This window comes from Aulonocara sp. 'chitande type north' Nkhata Bay, linkage group LG23, assembly GCF_057382095.1.
Source record: "Aulonocara sp. 'chitande type north' Nkhata Bay isolate Kocher_YH1m ecotype deep benthic linkage group LG23, A_spYH_male_GT1.1, whole genome shotgun sequence".
Classification (NCBI taxonomy): Eukaryota; Metazoa; Chordata; class Actinopteri; order Cichliformes; family Cichlidae; genus Aulonocara; species Aulonocara sp. 'chitande type north' Nkhata Bay.
The window spans coordinates 36,272,481-36,285,857 of NC_141365.1; the positions used below are offsets into that span (position 1 = coordinate 36,272,481).

The window sequence follows — 13,377 nt, forward strand, 5'->3', positions numbered from 1 at the left end:
GAAGAAACCTGTTAAAAAGGCAGATCCATTTAAAGTAGGCACAGCCATGACAAAATGGAATCCCCACATTCTGTAGCAGAATCAACCATAATTTTTTTTATCATTACTCAATGACTCTGAGTAAGTGCGACTGCCATATGGTTACAAGTCAGCCACTTTATTTATTGCTGAATGCATACATTAACATGTAAACATAAAGTTGAATTATAACTTGCTCAACTGCCCCCCTGGCCCCCAGTTTTCAAGCAACTTGATGTTTATTTGTTAAATTTAAAAAAATATATATCTTTACCGTCCTCAAAAAACAAACAAACAAAAATACAAACAAAAAAAGAAACCGCAAATGCGCCCCTGCTGATAAATTCTAGGGCCAAAAATAGACACAAGGTTTATTAGCAGAAATAAGTGGACTTTAACAAAAGTCTGGTTTAAAATGATTCCCTAAAAAAGAAAAGAAAAAGAGTTTAACAGCTCACCAAATATATAAGATGAAAAGCTTGAATTTGCAGATTCTACCTCAGCATTTTTTTTTTACAGTGTTTTAAGTGTTGGGGCTTCGCTTCTAATTTGAACAAGCCGAGTGCCTTCACCACCAGCGCCGCCACCAGCAGCAGCATCGCCCCCCTGTATGTTCTCTCCTCATCAATATGCGCTTCAGCTCCTGAATGTAAGAGCCACTCGCACAGTCAGAGACGGCAAAAAGGAAAGCGGAGCCAATATTTATGACAGGGAGGCGATGTCAGCCCATATTTCACATCTGACTCCATCCACAGCGAGCTGCTGACTTTTCCGCGGCTCAGTCTACTTTCTTGCTTTTTTGGGGGGGGCAATCGATGGATTTACTCTGGATTTGAAGAGTGTCCGTCTCGGCTGTTGATTGCAGGGGGGTGAGCTCTCTGCTGTTGCTGCCTTCGTGCTTTACAATTACAAAAAGGAAAAGGGGGGATGTTTGCTTTGCACAAGCTTCGTCAATTTCGCGTCTTGTCCGCACTGGTTATCGGTTCGATTGTGTGTTGCGCAAAAAGGTCAGTGATCTTCTCATTATTTTCTTCTTCTTTCTTTTCTGAGAAGCCAAGGTTATTGCCTGGGCTGATTGATGCGGGAGTCAAGGTGATGTTTTCTTTTCTTTGCTTCTGCTGTCATTTCAGCGTCAATGAACCGGGCAACATGTCTTTTGTGAAGGAGACGGTGGATAAACTACTTAAAGGATACGACATCCGACTGAGGCCGGACTTTGGAGGTATGCTCCGCATTTATCCCCCAGCTTTATTTTTGGCGCCATTTACAGTGTTGTGGTCAGACGTAGAGGTGGAGGTCTGTAATCATGACATAATTACTCTGTTCTAGGGCCCCCTGTCGCTGTTGGCATGAGCATAGACGTGGCCAGCATAGACATGGTGTCAGAAGTCAACATGGTGAGTGGAGTCGCACTTCATGAACCCTTAATCCACAGCAGTCCTGCCTCTGCCTCAGTGCCAGGGGCATATACAGAAGGGGGTCATGGGGTGGTACCTGTACCCCCCAAATGTTCCTGCCTCCCAACAAAGCTGCTGAGCGAGAGTACTGCTGTGTTGCATGTAATATAGTGCATTTTACCAAGTACTTTACTGTAAAACTTAACAGTTTTAATGTACTTTAAGTATTTCTCTTATGCTGCTTTGTTGTCCACTATATTTTGGATTCAAATATTGTACCTTTTACTCTATAGTATTTATTTCAATGCTTTTGTTAAAACAAAAAAACAACAAAAAAACCCAACCGTGTACTTTTTCTATGTATTTTTTCTGAATTTAGGGTGTGATTTTCAATGCATGTTTTTGCTTCTTGGTTCATATGGTAGAACAATGCAGTAACAACTGATCGTTTTAACAGACAGACAAACCAAATTATACCACAAGTACTTCTTGTAAGAAGTATACAACGTGTTTGCACTTTTGTCTAAAATACCTTAACAGTAAATAAAGAATTGCATTGTAAGTTTGGGGAACCTCCATCATAAGACAGGCTGCACTATGTACTAAGTGTAACCCATAAATCTAAGAGCTTAAAAACTTATTTCACCATTCAGTATTTTATACACTCTATATAATGGCACAGGACTGCACATGATCATTTTGATCAAATATCCTTAGTTCCTGTAGCCCCCCCCCCTTCAAGTCCATTATGCGATGGTCAGATGGATGAGTTGGATTTCCTGTAAGCACTAAAACAGCTTTATCTCACACACTGCCAGCACCCCACATACACAGAAGCCTGGGTGTGAAAAAAGAAAACCCTCCAACATAATACAGCTTCCTGCTCCTGTTTCCAACAATCCTCATCCTCAGACACTGACTCACTTAGAGGATGGATTAAAGCAGCAGCCATGAGTTTCCAGTCAATAGTCCAGATACTGTACAATCCAGGCACGGTAAAGGAAATACATTTTTCCATTGAAGCCCTCTTTTATCTGCAAAAAGAAACCCTTTCTCATTGTGCTTGTTAACCACAGAAGCCACAGTTAGCAGTGTCCTCCCATGAGGGCCCCTCTGAGCAGACAGCTATCACAAAACTCTGATTGGATTTGCTAATTCATGGGCTGATGCCATTTTTTTTGACACGTGCACATGCCGGGAAGTCACTTCAGGCTATTGTATCTTAAAATATCAGCCAACGCTGACCCAAATTGTACTGCAAAATGAGTGGCACCGTGTCACCCGGCTGCCGGCGACAGATTTTAAGGACTCCGGCATCGAACTGAATGGCGGACATTGTGTTTCCAGACCAACACCTCTCCTCAGCTGCATTTCACAGCCCACCGCATGTGCAGGTGCAACCATTAGGATCTTTATTAGAGCTGATGGCTCCTGAGCCCATGTGCTTTCTTTCTTTATAACAACACAGACAAGTGCAGCAGTCAGAGTCAGGTCAGGCAGGGACTGCTGTACATGTACAGCATCAACACAGATGTCATAATGACATAATGGTGATCTTGATTGAGTCTACTGAGAAGGACAAGAAAGTGTTTCATTTCACTGTATAGTATTAGAAAACTGTCACTATTTATCTGGAGAGAGGAGGGTGTATAAGTGTGAGCGGGTACTGATCAATACCAGTGACTCAGTGATTACTTTGACAATTGACTTTTCTGCCACTAGACTGAGGCAAGAAAAGTGGTGTTTCTTTCCAGATGTTGCAAGAATCTCACAGATGAACTATTTCTGCTAGAAGCTATGTACAACAAATACATCATAGGATTATGGATTATGTTTAATTTTTGCTTGAGTTTATGCAACAAGAGGTAATTTCTCTTTTTTTGTTAAATGTCTGAGAGTACAAATCTCTTTGAGTAAAGCTAACTAAGCTATTTGTAATAACACGGTCAAACAAAAGAGGCTTAAGCAGAAATACTATTAAATGTTCATTGCATCAGCTGAAAATTATAAAATAATGTTCTTAAAACAGTCTATATTATTCAGAAGTGTGAATGCTCGAGTAATTTTGTTCTGTTGTTGCATCTTGAAGATCTTCCATATTCATATGACTCATAGCCAACTTCTACCAGCATTATTTGTCCAGGTTGGAAAATGATGTGTCTGGATGCAAATAACCTTCTAGCTTGTTGTCTGCTTAACGTGACTGAAAGGAAGTGCTGTTGGTGTTTGAATAAGGTTTTTTCTGAGTTATTGATCCCAGAAGTTCAAATACAACAATTCGTCTTCCAGTTAACCCCTGAAAGCAAAGTAAAATACATCACATTTTAGTTACCTTGGGAGTCAGATGTTGGAACAAGGGAGCAACTCCAGGGTTAATGTGTTCCGATAGGAAAGTCGGAAAAGTGTGTGTTTGGGTTTTTATATATTTTGAAAAATATCCTAGTCCAGCAAACATTGCAGTATTGGATAAGCATCAGCTGATGGTTTTCTTGACATCTAGTCAGTTCGAAGTATATCTTCAACGAGACCTAGAAGTCCGTCTTGAGAACATTTGTGTTCAAGATTTATTTTATATCTTTTTATTAATTAGAATAAAAAATAAACGAAATGTAAACAATTTCTCAATAGACAAAACAGGATGAAAAAAACATTCTAACTTGAGATTAACTCAAACCCTGCGACCTTTTGCTTCTAAATCCTGTGCTTATCCTACTGAGTTAATTCACAAAACTGTAAATAGCTTCATAGTATTAATTTGCTTATTTTTTAAAACAGTCTCCAGTAACACTAATTTGTTCATAATCATGTACCGGCAATATTAGTTGTCACCGTGTCAAAAAAAGCAGAACAAAGATAATTTCATTTAATTCATTCTTTGAAATAATCTGAGTTGTATTATTTGCTTCTTAAGAGACGGTCTGACTTCTAGTCTAGTGACATTGCCAGCACATGTCAGTTTCGACCAGGCAGATGACTTTTGGGCTTCAACCATATTTACCAGGAAGGTCACTACTCCATGTCCTTGGGAATAATTCTGGAGATGTTTTATTCTCATTGAGTGGTTGTTGCCAATATAGCCATTCTGAAATGGGGTTTGGGTTTGTGACAAGTTGTTTCTAGGGTTTGTAAAAGACTTCAAATGGAACTCAGATGGTCATAGTGGAGCGTCCAACTCTTAGAGGCCATCAAGGTTCAACTCATTGAGTTCTGTGTGTGTAAAGTTTGAAGGCAGAGACTTTCAGAGTAGAGCAGATGGTGGATGAATGCATGGAGGCCAAAGCTGACACAATGACATCAAGATAGGAGGGAAACAGTGCAATACAGTATCATTTCATATTGCATCAACTCAACTTAAAAGAAAGAATATTTTTCTGGTTGTGTCATTTTTTGATATGCAAGGTCACGAACTTGCATTAATGAAGAAGAAACTCACAGAAGAACAAGAAACAGGGGATAATGGCAAACAGCAGGAAAAAGCCAATCAGGGAGCTAATTAATTGAACTGACATGTTAAAAGTGCATAATAATGAAATGCCCACATACTGACACCTGATAATTCCCGATTTTTCTTCTTCAGTTACACAGATTGCAGATGATTGTCTTGAGCTATATATGCTTTGTATAAGCAATAGAACATCACTGTTGTTGTAAAAGTATCATACTGTGATTCCCATCCCTGTATATAACTGCTGCATTTGGCAGATGCTACTAAGATCCACAGGTTCTATTCCAGTTCACTGGTAGTGGAAAAAAGTCAGCACAAGAGGAACTACGCCCTGTAGTAATGGAGCACTTAAGAGATTTTCAAACAGAGAGGAAGAGAAGGTGGACTAGTAATCACAGCCTGGTGTAGTGAAGCCAGTCTTCTTCTGTGTTATTTATAACTTAGCTGGAATTCTGCTTTGTCAGCTTACACAGTTTAGTGTCACCAGAATCCCTTCGCACATTAATTGTAGCCTTTCGTCTACCTTACTACGGCTAGAGAGGGACATGGCATGTGTTTAAACAAAGTATTACTAAGTAGTAGGTACAGTGTGCTTGATGCTTCAGTGACAAAGGCTGGTCTGTTGGGCTGGCTCTCTCATCTCATTATTTCAAAATATCTGCATAAGATCATCAAACCACACACACCCCAAAATATCAAAAGCTAGCAATGAACTGTACATCGAGTGCATGCATGAAGTATTTTGTTTTCACTGAGAGTATTATATAGCACTTATATAGCACTTTTCTAATCTAACAGTGCACTCAAAGTGCTTTTCAATAGCACCATTTCTACTATACAGTGTATCAGCTGCTATAGGTGTTAACAAGGGAGAATGACTCTTCTGGTACTGATACTTTACAAGGTCATAAAAAAAACAATAAAAAAACCAAAACAAAAAACCAAAGCAATAATTGCTTGTTTACTGACTGAGTGTGGTCATGCAGAATATGGACTTATTGTGACTATATGCCTACTATGCAATCTTAATATTGATGAATATGTGCACCTTCATATTCAGTTTTTATGTATTTAAGTAGGCCATGACCTGGAGATGCTACAAATACATTAAACTTACTTCTAAATTTTCACATGATACGACCACTCCCACTGAATATTTTATAATACCACCACCTTTCTCTTTCACCTTTTCTAATCTCATGTTTACTCTGAGTACGTTTGAAATTACTTACTTTTAATTACTTGCTTAATCCAGTCCTGACTTTTTAAACCCTGACTAGCTGCTCTCACGACAGGGGCACCGTTTAATCTCAATGAGGAACTCTTAATAAACAGGGTTAGGGGATAGGGCTAGAACAATTAAAAAATAACAGATTAACCAATACATATTATAAAATAACTAGGGTTATAAAAGTTGCAAACCTAGTTTTCACTATTAGGTTTTAACTGAGACCATGAAATTGTACCAATCGTAACTACTTGCTATGATAGCTTACGCAAAAATATAAAATATACAAAAAGGCTATTCTCTAAAACCCCAAATTAAAAAAAAACAGTGATGCAAAAGACTTGGATTAGTTGGGAGACAGCAGTTTAAAAATCAGGAATCATGCACAGACATAATGTGCAAAAAACCACCCTAAAATCTATCAAATTTGTTCCTACACATGTGAAAACATTTTGGTCTTGTCATTGATTTTCACAATAAAATGACAGACATCTACACTGTGTGACTGCTGATGTTTCCTTGTTTTTGTCTTATGATTTTTTTGTAACATTAAGACTAATATCTGTGTTTGCTAAATTATGACTATGAAACAAATGTTGTTATTTATGTACAAAACAGCTAGTAAACGAAAGCTGCATTTAAGTTGGGAGGAAATTGACTTTATGAACCTGTATTTAGATGTAAGATTAGCTAGAATTACAAAAAAAAAGCTTTTTTTTTGTAGACTGTTGTACAGTACAACGCAAACACACGACAAGTGCCTAAGGTTTGGAGAGATTGAGAGTAAGGCTGTTTTTGCAGCTTGAAGCTTTATTACCCATCACCAAATGCCTTTTTGCTGGAGGTTTCTTCCTGTTAAAAGGGAGTTCTTCTTCACTACTGCCTCCAAGTGTTTGCGCAGGGATTTTTGCTAATGTGATTGATGGGTTATTCTCTCCATTATTGTGGGATCTTTACCTTACAATAAGAAACACATTGAGATGATTGTTGTTGTGAATTGAGGGAAACATGAGTGTCTGTAACACGCTGTGCGAAATCCAGTATTTTTCAAGGTATTTCATTATGCAGAAGGATCTTTACCGTACAATATACAGCACTCTTAAAATGTGCACTCATATGATTAGGATGAAATTGTTGCTGTTTCTTATCATCTGTGATTTGGTGTCGAATAATTAAGTCTGTGTTTTTTAATAGAACTGTAAGAGTATTCTAAAAATAGTAAAAATTCACCTTTTGATGATAATGGCTGTTATAAAATTTTACCCTGAAGAGTGACTTCTTACCTTTAGTTTCTGAGGAATGCTGTCATGCAGGGGTACAAGGTGAAAAAGCTAAAAGCTTTCCTTCTTAACAGTTTAGTTGCTAACATTAGCTCGCTAACCTAGCAAACTATTCTCCACAGAGCAGAGGAAGAGTAGCTGAACAGCCAGGGAGTCAGACAGCTGAGATCATACTTAAACTGATAATTAATTTGCTCCATGTCTCATTGCCACCCATTCCCAAGGGACCGTGCATCTGCGCTCGTTAAATGGGCTGTTTGTGGCTGTTAGCCAGTGTTGAAGCCAAAACATTACTGGTGGAGCTGTTTATTACTTTCAGCGTTTGACATTTGGTGAATGACATTCATCCAATGCGGGGACCGTCTGTGGTTTTAGCACAGGGACGCGTGCTCTGCAGGGAAATAGATAATGAGCGCTTTTGTCCAGGCCATTGATCAACACTAAACAGCACAGCCCAGATAAATGTTGCTGTCTGTGTTGTGTGGAACAAAAAGACAATTTTCTATCCTGCATTCATTTCAATAACAATTCCCCTTCACCAGCCCACTGGAACAGCCCCGCAGGCATAATTGGGAAAATTTGTCTTAAAAGTTGAGGGTTTATTGAGACAAGCACTCCTTGCTACGCTGAAATGAGTCTTGGATCCTTCTCAGCTTGTTCTACAAGGAGCACAGATTTGAACATATTCCTGCCAGATTTCAGGCTTGTGACGTTCTTTCTCAAGTAAACACAAAAACAGACTGTTGTACAGTACAACGCAAACACACGACAAGTGCCTAAGGTTTGGAGAGATTGAGAGTAAAGCTGTTTTTGCAGCTTGAGTGCAGGTCAAAAATCCAAATAGCGATCCAAAATTTTCGCACTGTTATAGAAAACTAGGACAACCTAAAGCATCTAAAGGTCCCCGCTCAGAAAAGGGTGAAGTTTAGGCCAAAGGTCAAAAAGCAATAGTGGCAGAGAGATCAGGTGAAAAAGGGTTCAGGTCAGTCATGGAAGGTACAAGTTATAGTTTGAGGTGAAGGAGATGTCAAACGGTGTGAGCTAACAGAAAACTGGCATCAATGTTACAGAGTGACGGATGTGCAAATCTGGTTCAAAGAGAAGACTAATTGATCTTGTAACGGACTGGAAACTGACACATAGGCTACGTTCAAACTGCAGGCGAAAGTGCATCAAATCCGACTGTTTTGACCCTATGCGACCCATATCCGATCATGCTATGACAGTGTGAACAGCAGAAATCCAATATTTTCAAATCCGATCTGGGTCACTTTCGTATGTGGTACTGAATCCGATACATATCTGATGTCTCAGAAAGCGACTGCTGTGTGAACGGTCATGTCGCATTAAATCTGTCTTTTACGTCACTGACACAAGACAGACGCCAATTATCAGCGCCGGAGAAGACATCGTGAATGCTTCCTGGCCATCCAGTGAAACTGTTTGGAAGACAACGTTGGAGAAACGTGAACATTTTATTTGTACTGTATAATCTGCAGATTCTGACAGAAATCTGCAACTATCCTTTGAAGCACCGCTCCTCTCCTAAACAGCAATAAGGATAATTATTAGGCCATATGTAAATAACAAAATAACTTAAAGCAAAATTGGGAAACGTAAAGTCCGAAGTCTTTATATTAAGGGCCATCAGTCAAACAATATTGTTTGCTCTGGGTCTCTGGGTGACGTCTTCTTTTGCGCACGCGGGCCGCTTTGAGGGTTCACACTAGAGCGCGTTTGCTGTAACATTTTATTTGTAGTGTGAACAAGCAGACAAAAAAATTGGAATTGAGCATTAAGACTTGCAGTGTGAACGTAGCGATAGACATCTTGAGATAATCGGACTCATTAATGTTATTCAACTATTTAGTTTGGGGAAATAATTTCAGCACTGTGAAAAAATACTTGGGAATTCACAACATTTCAATGAGTATCATTATTTTTTTTAACTTAACGGAATTAAGTAGGGAAAAAATATGCATATTAGATACTGGCAATTGCATAATTTTCTCCTACATTTAAATCTGGATTCTTTGACATTGTTGGTTATACTTAGTTTCAAAGTAGAATAATAGGGACAGTCCACAAATTACTTGTAGTTTAGAAATTGGAAATTGTGACTTTAAAAAAAACAACAACTACCTAGCAAACATTGTTGAACCCTTTCCTGGGTTGAACAATGGATGATTGCAGTTGACATGTTTCCATGTAGATTAGAGGTCGGGTCAAACCATCTTTCAGAACATGAGGAATACAGATCTGATTATTGCAAAGAAGGACTTAATTTAATTTGACTTAATTTTGACAAAACCCTTTTTTAAGAAACCTCTACATTTAAATGCAATTTTAGTCTTGCATGGTGAACTTAATGCATTGGACTCTCACAGTTAACCCTCCCTGTCCATGATGTCAGCATCCAAGTCAGTTTAGTAAGTGATGAATTTTAAAGCATGAGATTGCGTATTGCGGAAGTCTATTTCTTCTCCTTCTATCGGGGAATTTTTAAAAAATATGTTTGCTTTGTTTTATTCATGAACATAATCTTTTGCTTTCTAGAAAGTCTAAGACTTTGACGTTGAAGATGTACCTCAAACTGATGTCATAGAAACTAACTTTACTGAACTTTAACTTTATACTGAATTTGAAACTATTTTTCTACAATGACTATAAGTCAAGAAAAGACCACCAGTCTATAGATATTCGACATCGCAATGTTGAATGATGGGGTATTGTGTGTGGAATTTTGGAGTGAAAAACGAATTTAATCAATTTTGGAAAAAGGCTGTAACGTGACAGCATGTGGAACAAGTGAATTCTCTGAGTTCTTTCTGTTTCTGATTTCTAAATTTAATATTTTAAACTTGGAAAGCTTGCTTCTCTAACTTCTAATAATGGTGAAGCCATTTCATTCAAAGGATAATGCTTAAGATTTGACCCCCACAATCCAGGTAATGTACACAATCCTTTAGTCGTTTTGGTTCGCTTTGAGTTCACTTGGATTTTTCGCTGTGTTAAAACAAACATGGGCAAAAGCTACAAGTTTACAAAGTCATCAACTGATTCGGACCAGAGTAAACGAACTATAGGTGTGAAAAATGCTCTTAATAATGCTGGACACTTGGAAAGTGAACCTGCTGTTTGTTGTTTGTAGTTTGCTGTTTACCTCAGTGATTCACCTGGCTCCTATGCATATCGCAACACTGGTTCTATTTGATGTGGGGTGGGTTTTATATTTCATCAGCCTCTGCCAGAGTCCAAGATGGTCTGTGCAGGGCTTTTAGCCTTGGGAATCTTACTGGACACAGCACACGGGCAATCAGCGCATCAGGAGATCTGAGAAATAAAAGCAAGAGGAGAGCTGGAAGAGCTAAAGATTTATTGAGTGGCTGAGGGAAAGAGGAGAGCGGAGAAAGCAAAAGATCAAAGACGTGCGGAAAGCGGGGAGAGGAGGGGGTAGCTGTGGGAAATACCCCGCAAACTTGTGAGGCAGGAAATGTGAATATGGCATCTGGTTGGACCAGAAATCCACCTGGTGGGGCAGGTTGATTCTACCAGTAGCTGCCACTCAGTCAGCGCGAGCTGCTGCACTAGCAGATGCTGCAGAGTCTGAGAAAGGCGCACTAATTACCTCTGAGGTTTGTTTGCGGTGTGCCGAGGGCCTTCGGCTGATGAGAAAGGCATACTAGGACAAGATCAGAGCAAGGCAAAACAGATTATGTGTGTGCCAAGGCAGAGGAAACTAGTTGTACACTTAAGAAGGACTTACTTGAAAATGTGTCATTTATTTGGTTTGCTGTCACAGAGAGAGGACTTTTTACTTTTCAGATATACGCAGGACTGTCAGATTAATGTGAGGTTTGGAGGTTGAAATATAACGTAAACACTGTTATTAAGAAAGTTTATTTGCCAAATAAGAGTGCCATGTGTGGGAGTGTTTTTCATTTCCACGACCTTCTCTTGCAACAGTGGACCAACAGGCGCAAATCTCTGTTGCAGTAAGAGCTATCAAGGTCTTTATATCCAAACCCATTACGTGTACCTTATGAAAGTCATCACAGGAAATTAAATTACAGCTCAATGAAGGTGCAGGTCCTTGCACGCACAAATGGTCAGAGTCTGCACTGTGAATGTAGTTTCAGTAACAGGCTGAACAACCTAGTCATCCGTACACCCACGCTTGCGTGTGGGTGTCGAAAAGTAGAAAAAAACCCTGTCATTATGGAGAGGTGAAAAGATCTCCAGCTCCATTGCTGTTTCTCCAAATGTTCCTGCTGCCTGCTCGGTTTGTTTTTTTCATTTTTTTTTTTTAAACAGCAACAGCAACACAACGAGCCTTTTTGATTTGTTTGCCTTGACAAGTGCCTTCACATTTCACAGGTTTCTCTGGTTGTCAGTTGTGGAGTTCCTGTTTGCTTAACATTAATTAAGTCACACAAACGGTCTAAGGTCTAATTGTTGTGCCAAGCACATCTATGTCTTATTGCATAAAATACATCTTGGAGTCAGATGTTGCCAATGCATTAACTATGTCATCCTCATTATCTTATGTAGGTCTAGCTATGCAGCAACAGCGTATCTTTTCTCTGTGCTTCGAGTGTGGCTTAATATACCCCCATGTCTTTTATCCGGCATCCGGCTTCCTGCCTGATGGAATGTAATTGGCCTCGGGAGAGAGCGCACTGTAGGATGAAGTGATGATCACTAAGATTTAGAATAAGCAGAGCGGGCATTTCCTGGTCTTATGTGTGATTTCAGGGGTGGCTGTCCCTTCCGGAGAACATTGAGACTTGCATACACCTTTAAGACAGACACTTCAATGCACGGGCTTGGGGAATTCAAATCTGACAGGCGCCAGCTTCATTTCCTTTCTCTTTGCCAGTCAACCAGACATTATGTTGTAGCAAATGAGAAAGGGCAGGTAAACTATAAGCTGGATTTATGATGTTGATTATTGCAAAGGTCATCAGTCAAAAGCCTAAGTATGGTCACTGTAATTGACATAGCAAAGGCTATATAAGATTTAAAGCAGGCAGGATAGAGTTTTTGCTGATATCACTACACTTTGTTTTTTATTGAATTAAAAACTACAAACCAGACTGATGAAAAGTCACACTTGTCTTAAGCTCTGTTAGTCAAAAAAATATATTCAACAGCATCATTTAATGTTAAGACCTTTATAGCCTATAAAGGTTCCTGCCCTCAGTCTAGCTCCAGTAAAACCCAGCATACCTTGCTTTCATCCAAAGAAATTAAAAGCCTCTGCTAACTCGCCTCTAGTAACAGTGGCAGTTGTGTTGATGATTAAGTTGTGAAAATATCTCTGAGTTGCTGTCTGGCAGCTACATGATTTGGCTAGCTGTCAGTGCCTCATGCTAATGCTAAACTTTTAATAGAAGACAAGCAGCTAGCAAGAAGCAAGTATTTCATTTTCATTTCAGAGTCTTATTAATTCACTTGATTGAAAATGGACTATCAACCTCCACTCACTTGCCACTAGTAATGGTTGGCTGAGCAGATCAGTTGTTTGCCAGTAGCACGGTTTGGCTTACTATCTGAGCCCAATGCTATTGTAAACTGCTATTTTCATTAGTTATCACAGGAGATGATAGAATAGAGAGCTGCTGCATTGCATCAATGTATTTTCACTTAAACAAGCAGCTTTTTTAAGTGCATTAAAGTTATATAAAAAATTAACAGTGCAAATGCAAATTCCTTGCTGACAGTTTAACCAAAGGGCATTTCCAGTGGAAATTGGCAGACATATCCTCAGCATAACCATGTATAATATCCACAAAACTTAAAAAGAGGTTATACACACACAATACGGTAATATTATGTTGAAGCACAGCACGTATCACTCCGCGAGGCTCCTGCCTAGGATAGCCGTAATGCTCCAATAATCCATCAAGCGGTGCGGCTTCGTAGCTTAGCAAAGTCGTACTGAAACATTTGACAAATTTTCGATTGCCATGTACCACATAAAATCATTTCGAGGTCAGTAAACACAAG

The 13,377-nt window shown here is 39.2% G+C and overlaps 1 protein-coding gene across 3 annotated transcripts in view; it reads left to right on the forward strand.

The window, feature by feature from the left end:
* Positions 1 to 13,377, forward strand: part of LOC147302347 (gamma-aminobutyric acid receptor subunit beta-3-like) — an 87,649-nt gene that overhangs the window by 38,159 nt on the left and 36,113 nt on the right. For 2 of the 3 annotated variants that reach the window (XM_086283488.1, XM_086283489.1), the window contains exons 3-4: positions 1,149 to 1,240; positions 1,348 to 1,415. In XM_086283488.1, the coding sequence (XP_086139614.1) occupies positions 1,149 to 1,240; positions 1,348 to 1,415 (160 nt within the window). Of the gene's footprint in view, positions 1 to 552; positions 1,026 to 1,148; positions 1,241 to 1,347; positions 1,416 to 13,377 lie in introns of those variants that run through there. The other variant, XM_086283490.1, reaches the window with a different exon arrangement.